The sequence below is a fragment of the Engystomops pustulosus genome, chromosome 3 (genome assembly GCF_040894005.1).
Source record: "Engystomops pustulosus chromosome 3, aEngPut4.maternal, whole genome shotgun sequence".
NCBI lineage: Eukaryota > Metazoa > Chordata > Amphibia > Anura > Leptodactylidae > Engystomops > Engystomops pustulosus.
The window spans coordinates 218,332,961-218,355,682 of record NC_092413.1 but is presented as its reverse complement, the minus strand read 5'-3'; the positions used below and the strand labels follow the sequence as shown (position 1 = coordinate 218,355,682).

The following is a 22,722-nucleotide window of genomic DNA, read 5'->3' as shown; positions in this document are numbered from 1 at the left end:
AGTAGTCAGTTTTCAGTTGGTCACAAACAGTAGCCCCCACCTTCATTATTATTTCTACTCCAACTTATCATAGCGGGATCACAGCAGTCCACAACTTCATTTACTAAGGGCCCGAAAATGCGTTTTTACGTCGGGTTACCCGCATTTCACCGTTTTGCGCCGAGTTTCCCTGAATTGCCACTTGATTTTGGTCCACGTAATCGGATTGTGGCGCATCGGCACCGGCATGCACGCGACGTAAATCGGGGGGCGTGGCCATCGGAGACGTGCCCTAGATGTTCCCACCACTTAATCGAGTACTAGCTACAGGGTCCTCCTTACACAAGTGATGATAACAGGGTCCCCCTTCCTCATTAAGCTATATCAGCCAACCATTGTGGGGTCCATCTGTAACTACGCTCGGTAACAGTTGCATGAGAACACCCAGTTGTTGAAAGCAGCGTACAGAACGTGGTTCCTTCAGCCATGTTTCTTTGTACAGTGAAATATTTCTACTGCCTTTTGGTCTCTGAAAGCTTTTACCTTTCATTACACACATCAAACAGGAAAGATAATGTCTCAGGTGATGGAGACGTTCTCATAGAAGGAAGTAGCTAGTATCTAATACATATCTGACGGACAAACATACCGTATATACTCGAGTATAAGCCAAGTTTTTCAGCACAAAGAATGTCTATAAAGAAAATAAACTCTGTACTCACCTTTCTAGGGGACACACTAACTATATACTGAGACCAGGGACTGGCTGGCTATATATTGGGGAGCATTGGCAGGCTGGCTATATACTATGGGGAATGGGCTGGCTAGCTATACACTTGGGGGTATGGACCTGCTGGCCTTATACTGGAGACATAGGCTGCCTGGCTATGTACTGGGGGGCATGGGCAGGATGGCTATGTACTGGGGGGCAGGGACTGGATGGCTATATACTGGGGGGCAGGGGCTGGATGGCTATATACAGGGGCGTAGGGGGTGTGCTGGCTGTATACAAGGGGGCATGAGATAGCTGGCTACATACTGGGGGACAGGGGCTGGCTATATACAGAGGGGTTATGGGCTGGCATTTTACTAGGGAGCATGAGCTGACTGGGGGTAGGTGGGTGGCTGACATTGGCTGACTATATACTGGGGGCAGGGGCTGGCTATATACTGGTGGTATGGGCTAGCTATATACTAAAATTGGGTACCTCAGGTTATACTTAAAAATACATACCTTTATTAAAATCTCAAGGTAAGTAAACAAACCACGGGAATATGTATAGATTTTTGCCGATTTGAATAACTTGTAGAAAGACTTTGACCTTTGGAGGGTCTCTATCAGAACAGATCATTATGCTACATTTGCAATGTTATCCGACGCAGAGATCTGTATTCCTCATCTCTCGAGATGATTGAGTTCCGATATTTTTCCCATCTGAAAGTTTAAACGGTTATTCGCCATCATTTAGCAATACACAAAACCGCAGGCAATTTGCAAACAAATGAAAACACTTGCCCCCTCGCTAGGAAATACAATCCGGAAAAGTGAAATCATTTACATTTACATTCTTCTCCGTAATAGGCAACAGTGCGCTGGATACATCATAATGGCGGATCCCGTGGCACTGCTAATGTAGGCAGCTCACCCTTAGTTTTAACTAATAGCGTCAAACTGAGTTAATCACTTTCCGGTAAGATGTTGCCTGCAACATTTGTATCTCATCTGATTTTTCTTATAATTTAATTTCTAGGGAAAAAAAAATAAAAATCTAAATGATCCATGCCGAGAATATTTCTATTACCATTACTAAGCACTGGATTTTCATCCTGTATAGAACTGTTCTTCTGCCGACTTCTTCTCCGTCACAACGAGCTAAAGCTGTTACTAATCTATCATTAAGTCCGTATGGTCAATGACATGAGAAGTGGTGAGAAGGCTTCTTCTTCTTCTACACCTACTGCTGGATTTTCATTCTATTTCCAACAAGTCTGTTCCTGACTTTTTCCAACATGGAAACGCAAGCGAACGGTTAACAGCAACCAGTTTCTTTGCATTGTGTTTGTAAATGCAATACAAACAACACGTGTGAATGCATTCTTAGCCTTGAAATTAACAGATGCTATTTCCACGGCCCGAACAGCCTCTGAGGGTAATTAGTATAAACATGAAATAAAGTTTAAAAACGGATATGGACTATTTTAGAATATAATAACAACTGTTAGGCCCCTTCTCCACTGGCGTTTTTCACGCGCGAGTTCTGCGCGTGCATTTGACGCTCAGAACTCGCATTGCACTCTGTCCCATTGTATTCAATGGGTCTTTCTCCATTTGCGTGGTTTTCAACACGCGTGCTTGCGTTCGTTTGCACGCGCGTCAAAATCGCAGCATGCTCTATTTTTGCGATTCACGCGCATTTTTCACGCACCATTCAAGTCTATGGGGACGTATCAAAAACGCATTGCACTCGCAAACATTGCAAGTGCAATGCGAGTGCAATGCGTTTTAAACGTAAGGGTTGCTAGGTGACCAGTATAACAGTATTTCCCCTGCTCGCGAACGATCATTTAATTAAAAAAACACAATGAAGAACAGTGAAGAATAGAATAAAAACAGTGAACACAGGATCATTTAAGATAAAAACACAGTGCAGAACACAGTGCAGAATAGATTACAGATGTTCGGCACATCTGCTTACTTGTCGGGAGATACGCGCGGAGCGGTGCGAACAAAATAGCATGTGAAGAACAATATATATGTGTGAAGAAGACATTGCAGATGTATGGAAACATCTGCAATGTGTTCTTTACACACATATATATTGTTCTTCACATGCTATTTTGTTCGCACCGCTCCGCGCGTATCTCCCGACAAGTAAGCAGATGTGCCGAACATCTGTAATCTATTCTGCACTGTGTTCTGCACTGTGTTTTTATCTTAAATGATCCTGTGTTCACTGTGTTCACTGTTTTTATTCTATTCTTCAGTGTTCTTCACATCTGCTAACTTGTCGGGAGATAATATACGCGCGCGGAACAGTGAAGAATAGATCGCAGATGTTTGCAACTTATCAGAAGACATTATTTTTCAATTAAATAAAACATTTTATTCCCGAACCTTGGTCCCTTTGAAAAAGTCCCATTGACTTAAAAAAACGCGCGTGAAAAACGCACCGAAAACGCAAAAAAACGCGAACAAAAATGAAACAAAAACGCAGCAAAAACGTCAGTTTTTCACGCATTGCACCCTGACGTGAAACGCAACGCCAGTGTGCAAGAGGCCTTAGGGATAAGGTATATTTGGGGGATCTACCATCAGGATGTAGATTCCTGACGGTAGAGTGTCCTAATTAGGCTGCTCATTCAGTCTAGAGTATGGGGGGGGGGAGAATTTTTAACATGTTTTCTGGAATCTATATTAATGAAATATGAACTCTCTCAGCTTCCCCAGCTTTTAATTTATGCACGCCCCCCCCACCCCCCTTCCGCTGCAAGCCTCCTCCTGCTCCCGGCCGGGGAGTTATGATCCAGCCGGTGACTTAAGAGCTGGGGTGTGTGCTCTCTCCCAGTTCCCTGGCCAGAAGCAGGAGGAGGCTTGCAGCGGGGTCATCCATAAACTCAAAGCCAGGGCAGCCGAGAGGCGCTCAGGTGCCGTCAGCCTGAGCGCCTCTGGCTGTTTTACAAAGTTCAGATTTCATTAATAAAGATGCCGGAAAACATGTTAAGAATGGTCCCCCATCTCCTAGACTGAACGAGCAGTCTACTGTATAAGCCGAGTTTATCAGCACAAAAAATATGCTGAAAAATCTCACCTCGGCTTACACGAGTCAATAAAAAAAAAAAGTACATACTCTCCGTCCGGCGCCCTGATGCTCGGCGCGGCGGCTACAGATCCTAGGCGTGGCTCCTGGCGGCTCCTCTTCGGTCTTCTCTCTGCTGTATTAGCCAGCAGAGACGTGTCCATGCGATGCGCCGGTGACCTCATAGTGTGCGCCTGCCGGCAGATTGCGTGGACGCGTCTCTGCCATTCATCCCTATGGAAAGGGGTGGGGGTGAGCAGCGCTCACCTCCTCCTCCTCTCCGCGTGCGCTGCCGTGTGCCCGGTTTGCTACAGTACGGCGGGCAACGACAGTGTGAATCTAGCCTCAGGGTGGTGGCACATGTGGCGTTTTGAACCCGTTTTTAGTCATGTGTTTTTAGTCCGTTAAGTTTTTGAAAACCAATGCGTTTTTTGAAAACCCAACTGTTTTTGTCCGTTTTTAATTAAGATAATTGGGACAAAGTGACAAAAACTGATGCGTTTTAAAAAAAACGCATGCGTTTTTTAACGGACTGAAAAAGCATGACTAAAAACAGGTTCAAAACGTCACGTGTGCCCCCACCCTAAGGGAGTTTTGTAGTGGAAGCAAAGCACACTGGGAGGGCCGCAGGTGACCGCATATGCGTTTGTATGCAAATGCATGCGATCATCAATCAGCGCAATAAAAGACACTGGACGCTGGTTGCCTGTGCTCATCTGCGGCCCGAGAACCTGTGGCACCTCCCTTACAAAAAAAAATTCCAAAAACTAGACACACATGTTCAAACGTATGATATGTTTCCTGACGTGTTGTGCTCGGTTTACATGTAAGACACACGGGGTGCTCATTACTGACTGCATGCATTCCAGTTGAAATGCATAAACAAGCCCCTCTCTACCCATTCTGGTTGCATTGTGTTTCAAAATGCAAATCAAGCAGATGTGGTTTTCCAGGTCGTCATCCCCAAAATGGTTAGCAACGTTGGCTTACAAGATCATAATTGACTCAGGAGCACAGCCAAAATTCCCCATCAATACATATTAGAATCGGTCACCTATAAATACCAATGTTAGGCTACATTCACACTACAGTATGGGGGACGTATATACGGCCGACGTATATGCAGCCGATATACGTCCCCCATACACTTCTATGGGCTCACGGCGCCCTACGGGAGCGGTACGGTGTGCTATCTTGTCCTATCTTTTCCCGTATTACGGAGCCGCAGCCATATATCGCTATGGAGAGGGGCGGGGGTGAGCTGTGCTCACCTCCTCCTCTCCCCGCGCTGCCGTGTGCCGCTGTGCTACGGTGCGGCGGGCTCACGGCAGTGTGCATGTAGCCATATTGCAGATAAACTGTATGTCCACTGCTAAACAATTGCAAAATAAAAACTTGTCACCAAAAAGGAAAAGAAAACATCTGCCAGCCTTTTAAAGTTTTTACTGTATGAAATCTGAACTAAAAATATGTCTAAAATCCTGTCATAAAACGGAGGGAAACGGTCAGCATTTGCTGTGAAAGCTGAGAAGCGTTTGCCGCGTTATGTGGGCGTGGTTAAACCGTTCCACCCGTTGGCATTTTTTACCGCCACACGTCAACGTCCATTTTTTTTTAGGTAAACTTCCCGCGCTAGAGCCTGAGGTAAATCCATGGCAGAGCTGACGTGTAAATACCAGATCTTGCGCGAGGTGGGGAGAGGCAGCTATGGCGTGGTGTATGAGGCGGCGGTGACCGCTACCGGCCTGCGGGTGGCGGTGAAGAGGACGCGATGCAGCGAGCCCGAAACGGTGGAGATGGCGTTACAGGAGTTCTGGGCCCTGCGCAGTGTCCAGAGCCAGCACCGCAATGTCCTCCGCATGAGCGAGTGTCTCCTGCAGACGGGGCCGGGGCTGTCCTCGGTGCAGGCGGTCAGTCACCAGCGCCAGACCCCGCGCCACCTGCTGCTGGTGGAGTCCTGCCTGAAGGGCCGGCGCCCGTGCGCGGGGGACGACGCCGTTTCCCTGTGGTTCGTCACTGAGTTCTGTGATGGCGGGAATCTCAATGACTTCCTCCTGGCCCACAGTCCTGATCCCCGGCTCCACCGCCATGTCATGCAGCAGCTGGCCAGCGCCATCTCCTTCCTCCACCGCAACCAGATCGTGCACCGGGACCTGAAGCCAGAAAACGTCCTGGTGTCCCAGGGGGAGTCTGGCCCCGAGCTCAAGGTGAGGCGTTCTGACGGCGTTTACCTCCATCACAAGTTATATCTGTAATAGTAACACAAGTGACATCTTATCCTAGGACCTGACCCCAGTCATCAGTGTTATAAATAAGGCTGCGTTCACACTGCGCAGTTTGCATATCCACCGCGTTATGCAAACACAATGTTACCTCAACGTGTGATCATGGAGAAGCCTCTGGATTGTGTTTTCAAATGCAATGTTTGAACTCGGCATTGAGTTTCTCATGCTTTATAAAATAAACTGCATGTTTTTGAGATTTCTCGTGGCGGCATTAAAAAAAAAAAAAATTCTAAAATATTCTATAGTTTCTTATTGTAAACATCTCCCCTCACGGTTATTTTGTATAAAGTCCCCCATGAATTCCTTTTGTTCAGACTTGGGCTACATGCGCACGATGTAGGGCCACCGCACCGTAGTACAGCAGCTCCCCCCCCCCTATTCTGTAGGATATGTCCCATCTTTCTATGGGGTACGGTACTGCACCTCGAGGCCATAGAAGTGTACATATATATATATGTCCCCCCATACGTTCCTGTGAATACAGCCTTGTGTGGGCCCCAGTTTGCCCGTTTATGTCGGGGGATTGATTTGCCTGAGGCTCCCTATTTATATATTAGGGACTGTTTAGGAGCCAAAAGAGCCGTAATTCCCATTTCTACTGTACGAGCTGTGGTGGTGGGCAAAGGTTGCCCCATCCCTATTCTACCTTCATGTAGTATTATCCCCCCCCCCCCCCCCCCTCCACCAACACGCATGCGTTTTTTTTTTTTTTACTGACTGCTTAAAAACAGCCCAAAAGCGTGTTTTTGGACTCTGACCTTGGACCTTTTACCCCGTTGGTATCAGCAATTTCCATTATTCCAAATTATTCATGCAAATGTGTTTTGTAGGAAATTGAAACACAACAACAACAACAACTTTGCTCTCTCACCCGTGCACGGGACCTCCTGGCTGTCTCCTAAGGGTGATGCAACACGTGGCGTCTTGAACCCGTTTTTGGTCCGTTTTTAAGCAGTCTGTTAAAAAACGCATTACTAATGGACAAAAACGGATGTGTTTGTTAACGGATTGCTTAAAAAACTGACCAAAAAACGGGTTCAAAACGCCACGTGTGGCATCACCCTAAGGGCGCGTTCACACGTTGCGTTTTGGTCGCGTTTTCATTGCGTTTGAAACGCATATAAAACAGCTGATGAGAGGTGATTTGCCTAATTACATTACCGTTTACGTTTATAAACGCAATGTTAACGCATGCGTTAACAAAACGCGTTGTTAACGCATGTGTTAACATCGCGTTTACGATGCGTTTTGTAAACGGAAATGTTAGCAGCGATGTAATTAGGCAAATCACCTCTCCTCAGCTGTTGTAATGCGTTTCAAACGCAATGAAAACGCAGGTCAAAACGCAACGTGTGGCATCACCCTAACAGCACAAGAACCACTGACTGCAGCGCCTCTCCTAGTGTTTCCTGTGCTGTTTGGAGATGCCCACGAGCTCTCAGGAGTGCAGTTGGAAATGTAACAACTCCTTTTAAAAACAAAACAAAAATCAAACGAATAAAAGGGGATAATGAGAATCTTTTGAAGCCTGGGTGGGGTGCATTTGCGATGCCTCATCTGAAATGATCAGACTCTTCAACGAAAGTGTGAAAGAATGTCACAGCTGTCATGCAGGTTGATTTGGGACCCAAAACCACATAGGGGCCTGTACTTGTTTTATGGTCCTGACAGGTCCTGTTTAAGTTAATGAAGAGACGTGAGCCACAATGTCCAACTTTATCTGACACATTTGATAGCCCATAGAAGGCACTGCCCGTGGCTCGATATTGATGGCCTTCCCTTAGGACAGGTTATCAATATCGGATCAGCAGAGGCTATGCTTAGTGTCAGGTGAACTGAGGCATGGCTACACTGAGCTATCACTAAGCCCCATTCACATTGCCCTAATGTCCTAATAGGACCTTGAACACTTGCTAAGTTTATTACTCAAATTTTGTAGCGTTAAATTCCTAATGAAACCCCCTGCCCATCCTCTTAGACTGTTGTGTATTTTTGCCTTTTGGTTGTGAGACCTGACGCAGGTTTCTCTCCTTCCAGGTGGCAGATTTTGGTCTGAGTAAAGTCTGTCAAGGGAACGTAAATGTGAACCAGCATCGCTTCTCCTCAGCTTGCGGCTCGGATTTCTACATGGCGCCAGAGGTTTTTGAAGGGCGTTACACAGCAAAAGCCGATATCTTTTCCCTTGGAATTCTTTTTTGGGCGATGATCGAAATGATTACCTTCAGAGATGCAGACTCAAAGAAAGAGCTGCTCGGTGGGTATGTCTGGCAGGGACTATGTGTTTTCATGTACATCGAGAACATGTATCAAAAAGTTGCATTTAATTTAAAACTTAAAGGGAACCTGTCACCAGGAGAGCCATTTTTAGCACTCCCCCAGTCCCCACAGAGCATAGTACATACACTGCCAAAGTGTTTTTGTATTAAAAATTGATTTTACAGCAAAAAAAGATATGTTATATTGTACCTTTCATTAGCATGTGCTGTGTGACTAGGCAGTTGCCAAATGGGAGCGGCTGGAAAGGAGCAGTTCCTCCCCCCCCTCCTTTGGGAAACTGCTCCTCCATGTGACCTTTTCAAATATATGAAAACACCCATCACTTGGCTTAGCGACGCCCCCTGCTCCTCTACAGCCAATCCCGAGTGTGGGGAGTTATTGGTATATTTGAAAAGGTCACATGTTTCCCAAGGGTGGGGGGGGGAACTGCTCCTTTCCAGCCCCTCCCATTTGGCAACTGCCTAGTCACACAGCAGATGCTAATGAAAGGTACAATATAACATATCTTTTTTTCTGTAAAACCTATTTTTTTATACAAAAACACTTTGGCAGTGTATGTACTATGCTCTGTGGGGACTGGGGGAGTGCTAAAAATGGGTCTCCTGGTGACAGGTTCCCTTTAAGTGAAAAACCAATGACTGACTAAGGTAATTCAACTTTCTCTAATGTCTATTTGATCATCTGAAACTGACTATTGTGTATCACAGCTTATTTATGCACCAGCACTTTTTTTTTTTTTTTTTTTTTTTTAATGTGGAATGTATTAGTCAAGGGCATTGTGCCACCCCAGAGAAGAGCAGGATATGGTGGAGGAGAGGGTCCCTGAGTTACGTACAACATATAGGTTCTTTAGGTTTGTTCTTAAGTTGAATTATTATGCAAGTCGTAACTGATATATTTTATAATTGTCGCTAGAGAAAAACAAACTTCTGTTATCCCAGTGACCTTTTGGATTTTCAGAATTTTTTTTTTTTTTGCGCTCACCGGAACAAGGATTATCAATAAAGCTTTGTTAGACACCTTACAGCTGATCATTGCAGCCTGGGACTATAGTAACATCCAGAGAGGTCACCAGAGGTCAGAGGGGGCAGAGGGGTCCGTCTATAAATAGAGGTCCCCTGCAAGTCTAGTGTCCTTAAATCCGGGACTTCCTTTATTTGAGTTGGAATAGAATTTTTGGCTAAATAATTACATATTTCTGAATAGAACCTCGGAACAAACCGTACAGGCTTAATCGCACAAATGTCTTTGGTTCTTTGAAACACTGACCATGTCCTGGCTGTATTTCATAATTGAAATGTTACCTCAGGCTTAGACTCAGTTCCCTCAGTCCTGTTCATGTGGCTGCCTCGTGGTCTGTGTCTCGGGTCCTGTGGAGAAAACTAAAAGCTGTCTGCGTGTGTAGCGTAGTTTATGCAGAATTAACACCAGCAGTAGTTTTGTAGCCATTTCTCAAGCATCAGAAATTAGCAGAAATTTTCTGGTTTCTATTTGAGTTTTATTCTACAATTTTAAAGTGGGGGGGGGGGGGGGTGGGCCTGAAAATGAACCTTAGCAATAGCCAAACCATATTTACAGCAAATTCACACATTTTCCAATGGAAGGCGGTGAGGAGGGAGCAACAAGTTTACCGTGGTTGGTGCCAGAAAAGTGGTGCTAGCTGGCTTACACTTATTTCTGGCACATCGACCTACCAAGATGGGCCAAAATAATAGGCATGCACATTGAAATACATTGTTCCTAATGTGCTTTGGTAGTGGTAACACTAGTAGTTCTATTTAAGGGTCAGGAGTTGGTGTTTTCTGTCCTAATGCGCAATAATGTGGGAGAATATTATGACACTTTTTTTTTTTTTTTTTTGCACAAAAACTTTTTTTTCCTCTTTTTAGGCATATATATCTGTCAAGGAAAGAACCTTATCTCTGTCGGGGAGGCAATGCTCGATAACCCGAACTTAGAGCTTCACATCCCAATCAAGAATAAAAAGTCTATGCCCAATGAAGTGTGTGTACTTATATTGGATATGTTGGCCCTGAACGCTAAGGAAAGACTCGATGCTTTTGAGTTGGAAAAGCGCATAGAGCAATTGTGTTACGGAGAGAAGCGACAGCGTTCTGGTGCATAGACTCGTCTATTTTTGTCTCTGTGAGACCGTCCCCTGGGACAGGACATGTCTAGGAGCGAGACTACTAATGCTGATATCGGAAACCGTACACAGCACTCTGAAAAGTGTCCTTGCCATTTTTATTGTATTTTAACTTATTGTTTTAATTAAAAATATGTTTGACAGCGACGCAGCTTCCTCTGTAATTGTATTTTGGTAAATCACGGGGCAGTGTCCGGCGATACAAATGTGAATGCATCCTATAGAATGAGAGGACTCTAGGAAGTAAAACTTGCTTTGTAGGGTTCATATCTGATAGTCTACAGGTGTTTTCTGTACTTTTCCCCTGTTTTGCAAATGAATCATTGAACTGGACAATTTTTTTATTTATTGTCTCTAAAATATATCATTTTTGGAGCATACTAGGTGTTTTTTTTTTTTTTTTTAATATGCTACACATCAAAATCCAGCATAAACCAATGACAGATCCAGGCACTGTGACTGTAGTAAATAGTTATGGCCTCCTTCCTGCTAAAATCAACTTTTAAAATTATGACAATGAGCTAGAAGGGCTCTGACTTTACAAGCTCTTACCTGGTAACAGCATGTCTCACCCTGCACTTCCTGTAATCTCTGAAGCAGTTAGTACTGAGTGGGTGGAGGAGGAGTGCTCTTACACAGTGTAACAGCCTGTGAAGCTAGAGCACATAGGGGCTCTGATACCCCCCCCCCCCCCCCCCCAAACATCTTTTTCTGGCTAGATGGAAGGAGGCTATGGATAACAAATATAAGAATACCACTGTCTTGGTGCCTGGATCTAGGAGTAAGTGTCTCTTGTTTATCTTGATGGATTTTGGTGGTAGATTATTTTTTTTTCCTTCCTTTTGACTACTGCAGTCAGTAAAGTGGGGGTTAAGAGATTTCTAATTTCAACCATTTGATCTGAAGGTAAATGGTTGAAATCTGTGAATCCCCGTCCAGTACTAAGGGAAGACTCCTGATTCTTGACAATGTAATAAGTCGAGTAATGGGAATGTGTGCCAGTATTAACCCCCCACCCTGTTTCCCCATATTTATAGAACCTGTTGAGTAGACTTTACCTCCCAAATGGTATTCAATGAGGCCTATGCTTCTACATAATCTGAGTTGCACTGTGGGATTATAGTCTGGGCCCCAAGAAGATTTGCCTCTAACGCCAGTAGTTTTGAACTTGTCTGTATTTAAGGTGATCATAACTGTGTGACCCTGCATCCACTGCCTTATTGGTGAGCCATACCAGGGTAACCTTGTCCATCTGGTCAAATTTGGTTATCTCTAACATTTGCAGAGTGGCTTTTTGTGCATCCTGGGACTGGAGCAGTGTTCCTGTTTGAGAGGGACTTGGTAGATGCAGAAGTTAGAGGTGTAAATGACCAGGGTCGCGTTGGCAAACTTGCTTGTTTTTGTAATCTGACTTGCTGCACCAACACTGTGCAGGTATCTGGACTCTGTCGTGTGGTCCTCTATGATGAAGGAAGGCATGGGCTATGATGTGAGGAGTCAATGCCCTGCTGGTACAACCAAGACCTCTTCTTCAAACTATCGGGCCCCCATTGATTTATACGGCCTGTCCAAATTATCTATATAGTTCTTCCACAGAGGTGGTCCCCTGCTATCTGTCTTTTGTTTTTTGCTGGCTTGATGGGAAATCCTCCCTATATTTGTATCCCTGTTTCATGTATGGGAGATTGGAAAAGAGATCTATGGAGAGTTTGAGGATTTATTCTTATTTACCTTCTCTCAACACCTCTTGTGGAGGCAGGGTCCAAGTCTCTATTGCGATGGTCCCTAACCCCTCAGCGAGGCCATAAAATGTACCCACTTAATTGTTTCATAGGAGGTTTGCACAAGGGCTCGGTCGTGCATATGTCTTGGGACTGTGTACAGGTAGAGAGGAAAAAATGAAGTGATGAAACGGGAATCCTAAACCTCTTACGGGAATCCTAACAGATGTTCTTGAAATAGGTCTAGTGTATCTGTTCTATAGGTTTAGAAGTCTGAAAGCTAAACGTTTGATTATGTACAGATGTCTAGAAAATAACTATTGCCTGGGCCTGGAAGACTTTTCACATTAGTCTCAAAGGCGAACTGTTCTGGAATATGGTGAACGGTGCTTTGAGAAGCCACATTGGACCCTTGTATTGGGTTTTAGCAGACGTGAAAATGGGAGGGGTACAGGGCTACAATTTCATATAAAATCCATCATCTTTATTGAAACATGTTAAAAAAACATATGTTCTAAAAAGCAATCTGTCTAGATGGCAAAATGGACATGAAAAGGTGACGCGTTTCGAGTGGTATCGCTCTTAATCATTCCATCAATCATATTATCAGGTATGATTACGAGCGATACCGCTTGAAAGACGTCACTTTTTCATGTGCGTTTTGCCATTTAGATGGATTGCGTTTTAGAACATATGGTTCTTTTTAACATGTTTCAATTAAGAAGCCGGAGCCCCTCCAGTTTTTCTGCCTGCAAACTAACATCTCTGGAGCTGGACCAGCTGAGCTACACGAGCACAGACACTTCAATTAATGAACACAGAGCCACATAGGAGGGCAGCTGCATTACAAACTTAAGGATTTTTCGTCTCATTGGGTTTTGGCAACCAAGTCACGCTTTTTTCCACCCTACGTTTTCCAGCGTTATACTATGAGAATGTGGCTATTATGATGGTTTTTTTTTTTTTTCTTTTTGAATGTTAAATACAGGCGGTCCCCGACTTAAGAACACTCGACTTACATACGACCCCTAGTTACAAACGGACCTCTGGATATTGGTAATTTCTTGTACTTTAGTCCTAGGCTACAATAATCAGCTGTAACAGTTATCACAGGCGTCTGTAATGAAGCTTTAGTGTTAATATTGATTCTTATGACAACCCAACATTTTTAAAATCCAATTGTCCCAGAGACCAAAAAAGTTCTGGCTGGGATTACAATGATAAAATATACAGTTCCGACTTACATACAAACTCAACTTAAGAACAAACCTACAGACCCTATCTTGTATGTAACCCGGGGACTGCCTGTAGTATGTATGTGTTGAACATTGGAACCAAATATTAGTCCAAAATTGACATTTCTGTAAATTCATAATTTCAGGCCAGATAAACCTGCGTAATGTAGAAATATATGGTATTGATCTGGAACGGAGTGTGAATTCCCGTATGACCTTTTAGTAAATTTCTACTTAAATTACATACGTTCACAAACTAAAATATCTGGAAGGTCGTCGGTACTGGGCTTATAATGTAACGGGACTAGACCTTTTTTTTTAATTATTTCCTGTTTCTAAAGTGAACTTTTGTTTTTATTTTCTTAGATTCGCTCGATGAAATCAAAATTAGTTTTGGCCCTACAAAAAAAAACAACATATCCATTTATATTGATAAGCGAGATGGGAAAAGCTTCAAATGGTGAAGGTGGAACATAATCATAAAAAGATGAAATGTATTATTTCTGCTCCATTTTCTCCAGCGATGACCTTCATAATGGAACTCTTAGAGGAATACAGATGGAAACTTTGTTGTGATGTTAGGTGGATATTTTGAAATTACCAAATAGTGGTAACATCCCTTATCAGAAAATAATGTAATGTTTTTGAAGTGCATCTGTGACTTTTACTATCCCGGCCTCTTTTAATGGCGGCTGCCATGAAATTTGGGGAATCTAAATTGGCGACATATTCTTTTGCTGTTGAACGAGTTACCCCACCACGTGTCAGGGCCATTTTCGCTGGAATCGGACCCCCCCACGGCGCTTACCGGGGGGGTCCGCTGCTCCGATCGCAGCCCCGGGACTGCCGGTGCCCGGGGCTGCGCGATCCTCCTGCCGGGAGCCGGGTCCCTGCCTTCTGGCAGGACCCGGCTGTGACACACTGAGCATGCGCAGCATGCTCAGTCTGTCACATAATACAGTGTAATATATCTGTATTACATTGTATTAGGTGAAGAATAGCTTGAACAAGTGATAAACATTATTGGACCCGTACGGTGAACGCCGTAATAACAAAATGCAAAAAACTCGCCAAAAATGTAAATTTTCATAAAATCCCTTCACAAAAATGTTCCAAAAAGTGATCAAAAAAAAGTTATGTGCACCAAAATGGTACCACTGAAAAGGACAACTCAACACGTAAAAAATAAGCCCTAAACTAGCTTTGTCAACCAAAAAATATTAAAGTTATATCTCCGAAAAGATGGCGATGCAAAAACAAAGGAGATTTTTATATTTGTTTTTTTTCCTGTAAAATATATAAAAACTATATAAATGAGGTGTCACCGTAATCGTAGTGATCTAGAGAATAAAAATATTATAGTATTTTTAGTGTATGGTGGAACCCAAAATTGACAATTTTCTTTTCACCCATACATTAGAGTTAATAAAATCTCATCAATAAGCTACAGACCCACTAAAATGAAGTATTTGTAAAGTTCATCTCATGTCGCAGAAAATAAGCCCTTATATGTCCAAATTGCCAAAGAAATAAAGATTGTATAGCCATTATAAAGTGACAATGCATAATCTGTTCTGAATGGCGCAGCTTCCTTTCGATGCCCTGGCGTGTGCCCATACAGCAGGTTACCACCACATATGGGGTATTAAGTATTTTGTAACGAACATGAAGTACAATGTGTCACGAGAAAACAATTTCAAAATCACTTGGATATGATAAAGGGTTTTGAAGTTATAACCACTTGTAGTGACACAGGGCAGATTTGAAAAAATGGGCCGTGACAGAAAGGTGAAAAGTGGCTTCAGCGTTAAGGGGTTAAAGGAAGCCTACCACTGGTAATGGTAGGTATTAGCTGTAAACACCGGGCTTACCTTTGCTAGTGTTTTAAACAGCTATATCGCGGTTTAAACACATTTTGATGAACAGACCCAAGGTAGCTTCGGCGCTTGATGCGCACGATCGCCGAAGCTGCTTCGGGTCTGTTCATCAAAATGTGTTTAAACTGCGATATAGCTGTTTAAAACACTAGCAAAGGTAAGCCCGGTGTTTACAGCTAATACCTACCATTACCAGTGGTAGGTTTCCTTTAAGGTGAACCTGTTGCCAGAGAACTCTGGCATAAAACCATGAAATGATGGCTCTATCCATGGTAAGCGTTTGAGCAGGACAACAACCCAAACCACTTGTCATGATTGGCAAACAAATAGTTAAATGAAAATTGAGAGTTGCTGTATTGGCCCCCACATTCTTCACATCTAAATCCAATCGACCAGTTGTGGGTAGAGCTGAAGAGAAAACTCTCCGCACCAAAGGGGGTTGACCATTATGCACCAACATTGTAGAGCAGACCTGGGGGCAGATTTCGAGCACATGTCCAGAAGGATTTCAGTGCTGGAATATAAAGGTGGATTTACAAAATAATAAATTAAATTTGGATTTTTAGGAGCAAAACTGTAACATTTGCCTTGCTAAGCACATGCTAAGTAGTTGCATGTCAAATTTAGCCTGGACGATTGTACATAAAATAATGCTAGTATCGAATTCAAAGCTGTAGTGGATGTTGAGATATGGAGCCTGGAAATCGGATCCAAATAATTCTTTCACATTTGCTTGTCTGTGTATAATGAATCGGTCATCTCTCCTCTATGCTGTAGTATATAGAGGATGTGTCCTGTCTGGTGTATTATATAAAGTATCTGTCAGATAGGCTGTGTGGTATAGTATATAGAGGATGCGTCGGCTCTCCTCCTGCGCGTCCGGGTACATAGAGGATGCGTCGGCTCTCCTCCTGCGCGTCCGGGTACATAGAGGATGCGCCGGCTCTCCTCCTGCGCGGGCTGAGGCACAGAGGATGCGTTGGCTCTCCTCCTGCACATCCGGGTACGTAGCGGATGCATCGGCTCTCCTCCTGCGCAGGCTGGGGTACATAGAGGATGCGTCGGCTCTCCTCCTGCGCGGTCGGGTACGTATAGGATGCGTCGGCTCTCCTCCTGTGCGGCCGGGTATCTAGCGGATGCGCCGGCTCTCCTCCTGCGCGGGCCGAGGCACAGAGGATGCGTTGGCTCTTCTCCTGCGCGTCTGGGTACGTAGCGGATGCATCGGCTCTCCTCCTGCGCAGGCCGGGGTACGTAGAGGATGCGTCGGCTCTCCTCCTGCGCGGTCGGGTACGTAGAGGATGCGTCGGCTCTCCTCCTGCGCGGTCGGGTACGTAGAGGATGCGTCGGCTCTCCTCCTGCGCGGTCGGGTACGTAGAGGATGCGTCGGCTCTCCTCCTGCGCGGTCGGGTACGTAGAGGATGCGTCGGCTCTCCTCCTGCGCGGTCGGGTACGTAGAGGATGCGTCGGCTCTCCTCCTGCGCGGTCGGGTACGTAGAGGATGCGTCGGCTCTCCTCCTGCGCGGTCGGGTACGTAGAGGATGCGTCGGCTCTCCTCCTGCGCGGTCGGGTACGTAGAGGATGCGTCGGCTCTCCTCCTGCGCGGTCGGGTACGTAGAGGATGCGTCGGCTCTCCTCCTGCGCGGTCGAGTACGTAGAGGATGCGTCGGCTCTCCTCTTGCATTAGGTGTAACTTGGAGGATAAATTTCTGTTCTTTGTATAATATCTTCTCCTTGCCTATATAATTGCAGCTATCACTCCATAAGGGAAGTGTTCACGCTTGAAGTTGTTAAAATACTTAGCCCCCCCAATGGGGCATAATGATGAATTTTATTCTGTACTCAAATGTATGTGACCGTCTATTTCACAATATAACATGCAATCTGGAAGAAAAGTGTGTCTGATTCTGCTGCTTGGGGGGTGATTGCAATGAACCGTGTGTAACTTGTACCTAAAATATATATATAAAGAAGACATTAAAATAATGTGACTGTGCGTTTCTTCCGTGTATTTCCGTGTTTACCACTTGTCTATGGTTCTAGTGACTGTTCAGTTCACCTCCGTCATTGTTCCCACAGAGTATCCGGTTTACTCATTGTACAGAGCTGTGAAGTGTGTCCTATCATCCCAGACAATGGTAAATGTCATCTTCTATAAAAGACATAAAATGAAGACAAATATGTAGAAAATAACCACCAGGAGCCTGGAAATCAATGATTAACGAAGTGGCAGTCAATTCATATTCTCCATCCTCCACTGAGTCATTGAACATTTTTTTTCTCTCATTCTGTATCTTAACAAAAGGAAATGATAGGCGCCGTCTCTTTGGCTTCGATGTTTTCTTCGGTCTTGAGACCTAAATTGCAGATCAATACTTAATACCGTCATCCCGCTCCATAGCTTCTATTTGGCTGGAAACATGAGAGTATTAAACCCTAATTCAGATGTTGGGCAATGTTTTTCATCAGCTTTTAACGACATGAACCATAGTTGTCCCGCGGTAATCGCTCTGCCTTATTAAATGGAGAATGAAGCCGACGTAAAAAAATTGTAACTTTTGGTATTAAGTTCTTGGACATTCTGTTCCAACATCAACCACTCGTGGTTTATTAATTTATCTCTGTCAATATCTGTAGAGCTACGACTTGTGCTCACCTGGTATAAAGGTAGGAGTGACATGAGCTCTTATATTCTGGACATCAATAATTTAAAGGGAACCTGTCACCAACTCACTATTTGGTGATCACATGTTCCAATAGGCCATCACATGACAAAAGCTTATGTGTGTTTGTCCTATTGGTGGGATGTGTAGTTTAGATGATACTGGGATTCTACTAAGGTACCTGTCTCTCTGCCAACCTATGCTTTTGTCATGTTATGGGCTTTTGGGACATGTGATAACCATAAAATAGTGCGTTGCTGATAGGTTCCCTGTTAAAAATAAACTTAAATTTGGTGTTTTTCGCTTTCAATGAACACATGACTGTGAGCTAGCAAAAATGGCAGTAGACATGGCCTTCTTTGTGGCCATCTTCTCTGTTATAATCTATAAGGACCTCAGTTATGTCCCTAAAAGGACAGTGACATAATTGGTGAAACACCTTGAACATCGACAGCCAATCAATGGCTCCTCCTCCTGCATTCTCGGGAGAGTAGGGACCAGCGACCCTCATTCTGTGTATAGTGGGAAACTTTACAACATGATATGAGCCCAGTCCTACATAGAACTTCATAAGAAGAGGCCTAAATCATTACGGCCATTACTGCCTTCCTGTTCTTTTTGTGGCTGTCAATAAAACAATTAAAAAAAAAAAAAAACCTACAGGTCCTGAACCTTTAGTCTGCAGGATTGCGTTAACCCGACCACAAGCGCCACAGACAATTCTACACGCAATATTGGTCTTTGAAAAGTACCTCATGTGTCCAAACACGCAATGACATATATGCAAAACCGGGGCTGGACCAGAGGAAAATGTGCCCCATAAGATCTACCAGGGAACTGGGGGCTGACATAGGGAGTTATCACATCAGTGCTGCACAGCAGAGTTATATATGGGAATGCATATATCGTGTATAAAGTCCCAAAGAAGCCGTACATTTTTAGGTGAATCCCTCTCTCTACACACACTAAATCTGAGTGTGTGGGGTTGTGTGTGTATATATGTGGAAAACCTTGCATATTTTCCCACAATCCCCTAATGCAGCATCCATGGCTATAAGACTCCACAAGGAGAACTCTTACTTTCCGACCCTAGGAAGAAGCCTCTCGCTAAGTAAAACCAGATCTCTACACGGTACTGAGGAGACCCAACCAGGTAGAAACCGCTCTGTCTACAGTTGGGAGTCTGTTCCTTCTGGAATAGATATACTGGTTTGGTTTTAATCCCACATGTCATAAGGCTTCCTGAAGGTCATGCTTGACCTTCAGATAGTCAGAGACGAGACAAAGACAGTCAGAGATAGTTGGAGAAAGCAGAGAGAGAGACAGATATAGATAAAATATTTTTTATTAACCCATTCTACTTTGTTATAGCTAAGAGCAGTTATTTACTATCCTGGGCAACGCCGGAAGCTATAGCTGGTGTATATACAGCTGGTGTATAGTGACCTCCTACTATCAGTCAGTTTCTAAGACCGTATGGATTTTCGGTTGTTATGGACACGCCTGGTCAATCAGAGCTACGGCTAGCCGTACCAGAACCCGGATGTCAGGTCTGCTCATCTTTAGTGGCCAGCATCTACCACAATCAGGTCTGTGTGATCAATGTCACCAGCCATGCATGGTTGGAGAGGAGGTGGGGGGACTGGGGCTTCATCTATGGTCTGGACAAGGGGGTTCTTGGGTGTCATGTATGGTCTGGACAAGGGGGTTCTTGGGCGTCAGCCAAGGTCTAGACAGGGGGCGGGGTCTGGTGTGTCAGCCATGGTCTGGACAGGGGGCAGGGTCTGGTGTGTCAGTCAAGGTCTAGACAGGGGGCGGGGTCTGGTGTGTCAGCCATGGTCTGGACAGGGGGGAGTTCTTGGGCGTCAGCCAAGGTCTAGACAGGGGGCAGGGTCTGGACAAGGGGCGGGGTCTGGTGTGTCAGCCAAGGTCTAGACAGGGGGCGGGGTCTGGTGTGTCAGCCAAGGTCTGACAGGGGGCGGGGTGTGGTGTGTCAGCCAAGGTGTAGACAGGGGGCGGGGTGTGGTGTGTCAGCCAAGGTCTAGACAGGGGGCGGGGTGTGGTGTGTCAGCCAAGGTCTAGACAGGGGGCGGGGTGTGGTGTGTCAGCCATGGTCTGGACAGGAGGCGGGGTCTGGTGTGTCAGCCATGGTCTGGACAGGGGTCTGGGTCTGGTGTGTCAGCCAAGGTCTAGACAGGGGGCAGGGTCTGGTATGTCAGCCACGGTCTGGAAGAGCGGGGTCTTGGGCGTCAGCCATGTTTCGGGCAGGGGTGGTCTGGGGGCATCCGCCATGGTCTGGTCTGTAGCTTCAAATATTTTAAGGAGACAATAAAAAGCTTGGGCCCCATTATTTAATGCATGATTTAAAATTAGTATAATTACTCAATTGGCCATTTTAAGCACGGAAAACACTGACTGTAAGAATTTTAATGCATAAATATACACCTAGGAGTTATTTATATGTATCACTGAAAACGTTATACTCCTCCTCGGCTAAAAATATTCCTCAAAAATAGCGAGAAGAGAATTGTTACCCCTCTGGAAAAATATTAATGCGACCTCTGGCTGGAGGGTTCCCTTTTCTACTATTTCAGCAGCAATGACAACTGAATTGTACTTTAGATGAATAAAGCTTTCACAGTTCAAAAGATGAAGCATGTAGGTTGGTTCCCAGCCATTCATTGAGTAGCTCCATGGCGATCATTGTAATAAGACATTATACTGTCACTAGTTCGTGATTCTCGGGATTATTTGTGGTTCGCTTGTTATGACTGATGTCAAGTACTTGTTTTTTTTCCTTTCCAATTTTTGGATTCATCAGACCTGAAATGCAAATGATAAACTTGCAGCTGGTATCGCGTCAATGTAAGCAACGGGGATTAGTGTACGTCACCAAACACCCATCATTACCTTGCACCACAGGCAAACGCCAAATATAGCTACAAAATCATATCACCGAACAAATAAGATGTATAAACGTGTTTGTTTTTTATTTAATTTAGTGAGGAAAGAGTATTAACAGGACTACTCACTGGCATCTACTCGCAGGGCCTAGGTGGACGTACAGGGAGGTTTTGAACAGGGACAATTCTACGTTGAAGTAATTTTAGTGTTTTGCATTTTTTTTAATATGCAGAAAGAGCGAATAATCCTTGTGAAAACCTTCTTAGGAGAGGTAAAGCTGCATCTTCGACAGACTGCTCAAACAATCCTGTCCTACATGTTCAGAAATGACACAAAAACCCCCTACATTTGTCTGATCCGAGGTAGTAAATCCGAGGTAGTAAATCCCTGCCTTGCTTCTTGCCAACCTCCACCAGAGCTCTGACTCTAGTAATAGGAGACCGAAGCCTTAAGTTCTGAGAACAAGAAAAGGGAACACCCTATGAGCTCTGAACTTGAAGCTCCACAAGCAAACAAGTCAAATGTAGAATAATCAACATGAATACATAATTTTACATCCTGTCATGATGTATCTGGAATTCCTGAATCTAATTCCTGTAAAAATTATATCGTGGAAAGAGATCTGGCGGGCAATATCTAACACAGGGACAATCCTTGCATTTCAATACACAGCGAGTCCTGCTTCAAGTGGTGGTGCTCGGTGGTGGTCGGCAAACAAAATGATTCAAAGTAAGGGTGTAGAAAAGATTGATGGCACTCACTCAGAAAACGAAATTGTCCTTTAATACAAACGAAAAACATGCATCCGTGCACGCGTGATGCACACATGATCGTCGGTGGGCGGCGCCACCCAACTTACAATGTATCATATGTTGCAGGTTATATGATACACTGTAATAAGTTCACGATCACGTGTGTATATATGTGACGCCGTAAGTGGGCGGCACCATCGGCTTGAGAAAGCGCTACTAAGCGCGAAACGGCCCCGTTGCCAAGGCTTGCTCCGCCCCCCCCCCTGCATGTTTGTAATAAGGGATGGTTTTGTTTTCTGATCAAGTCGGTGAGTGCCGTCACTCTTTCCTACACTCTTACTGCAACTTAACAGGAATTAGAAGTATCTCGTCTCGCCCTTTAGTATTCATAAATTATTGATAAATTTATCATATGACGCAGATCTTTTTGCTTTTTCTAAAACCGGTTGTTTCACTAACTCCAACTCTTTGCATCCTTATCTAGGTGCAACTCCATGGTACAAGAAAATAAAATAGTATTGGCTCGTCTGCTTCCTGAAGGCAACTTTAGGTGCTGATGCACGGAAACCAATAAGTAGAATCCACAGTATATAAACTGTTGCCAAGTATGTAAACTTGGCAACTAGGCAAACTCGGTAGAAAATCCAATTTATTATATAGGACATAAATAGGGGCTTATTTACTAAGGGTCCTGCAGCCACATTTCCGTCGAGTTTTCCGACTTTTCAGGGATCGCGCAGTCGGGACAGGGATTTAGAAAGGGATTGTGTGGCACGCGATCGAATTTTGGCGCAAATGCCCTGGCTTTCACAAATCGGGGGCATGGCCATCTGACGGATTCGGACAAACTGCGGGATTTAACATAAAAAATTGTGTCGCAAGCCCAAGCACTCACATGCACCGGGAAACGCCAAATATAGCTACAAAATCATATCACCGAACAAATAAGATGTATAAACATGAGGAAAGAGTATTAACAGGACTACTCACTGGCATCTACTCGCAGGGACTAGGTGGACGTACAGGGAGGATTTGAACAGGGGTAATTCTAATAATTGAAGTCATTTTTGTGTTTTGCATTTTTTGGGG

At 44.4% G+C, this 22,722-nt stretch overlaps 1 protein-coding gene and 1 long non-coding RNA gene across 3 annotated transcripts; both read left to right on the top strand.

Annotated features, from left to right (window-relative positions):
• Nucleotides 1–5,317: 5,317 nt before the first annotated feature.
• Nucleotides 5,318–10,631, top strand: LOC140122715 (serine/threonine-protein kinase PDIK1L-like). 2 transcript variants are annotated; one of them, XM_072143846.1, is made up of 3 exons: nucleotides 5,318–5,983; nucleotides 8,099–8,319; nucleotides 10,228–10,422. In XM_072143846.1, exons 1-3 carry the CDS (start codon nucleotides 5,429–5,431, stop codon nucleotides 10,283–10,285), a joined length of 834 nt encoding a protein of 277 aa, XP_071999947.1. In that variant the 5' UTR covers nucleotides 5,318–5,428; the 3' UTR covers nucleotides 10,286–10,422. The 2 variants fall into 2 exon arrangements, with proteins under 2 accessions (XP_071999947.1, XP_071999946.1); XM_072143845.1 differs by having other exon boundaries at nucleotides 5,323–5,983; nucleotides 8,099–8,315; nucleotides 10,228–10,631.
• Nucleotides 10,632–20,744: 10,113 nt separating this feature from the next.
• On the top strand, nucleotides 20,745–22,317 carry LOC140120735 (uncharacterized). Its single transcript, XR_011853965.1, has 3 exons — nucleotides 20,745–20,842; nucleotides 20,980–21,152; nucleotides 22,118–22,317. It is a non-coding gene; the product is annotated as an uncharacterized lncRNA (long non-coding RNA).
• The last annotated feature ends 405 nt before the right edge of the window (nucleotides 22,318–22,722 follow it).

What these genes read in the sequence shown, in the direction of transcription:
- LOC140122715 (XM_072143845.1), top strand. Translation starts at nt 5,429, where the DNA reads ATGGCAGAGCTGACGTGTAAATACCAGATCTTGCGCGAGGTGGGGAGA. An exon ending in AGTCTGGCCCCGAGCTCAAG is followed by an intron (nt 5,984 to 8,098) that starts GTGAGGCGTTCT and finishes CTCTCCTTCCAG; the next exon opens with GTGGCAGATTTTGGTCTGAG. An exon ending in CTCAAAGAAAGAGCTGCTCG is followed by an intron (nt 8,316 to 10,227) that starts GTGGGTATGTCT and finishes TCCTCTTTTTAG; the next exon opens with GCATATATATCTGTCAAGGA.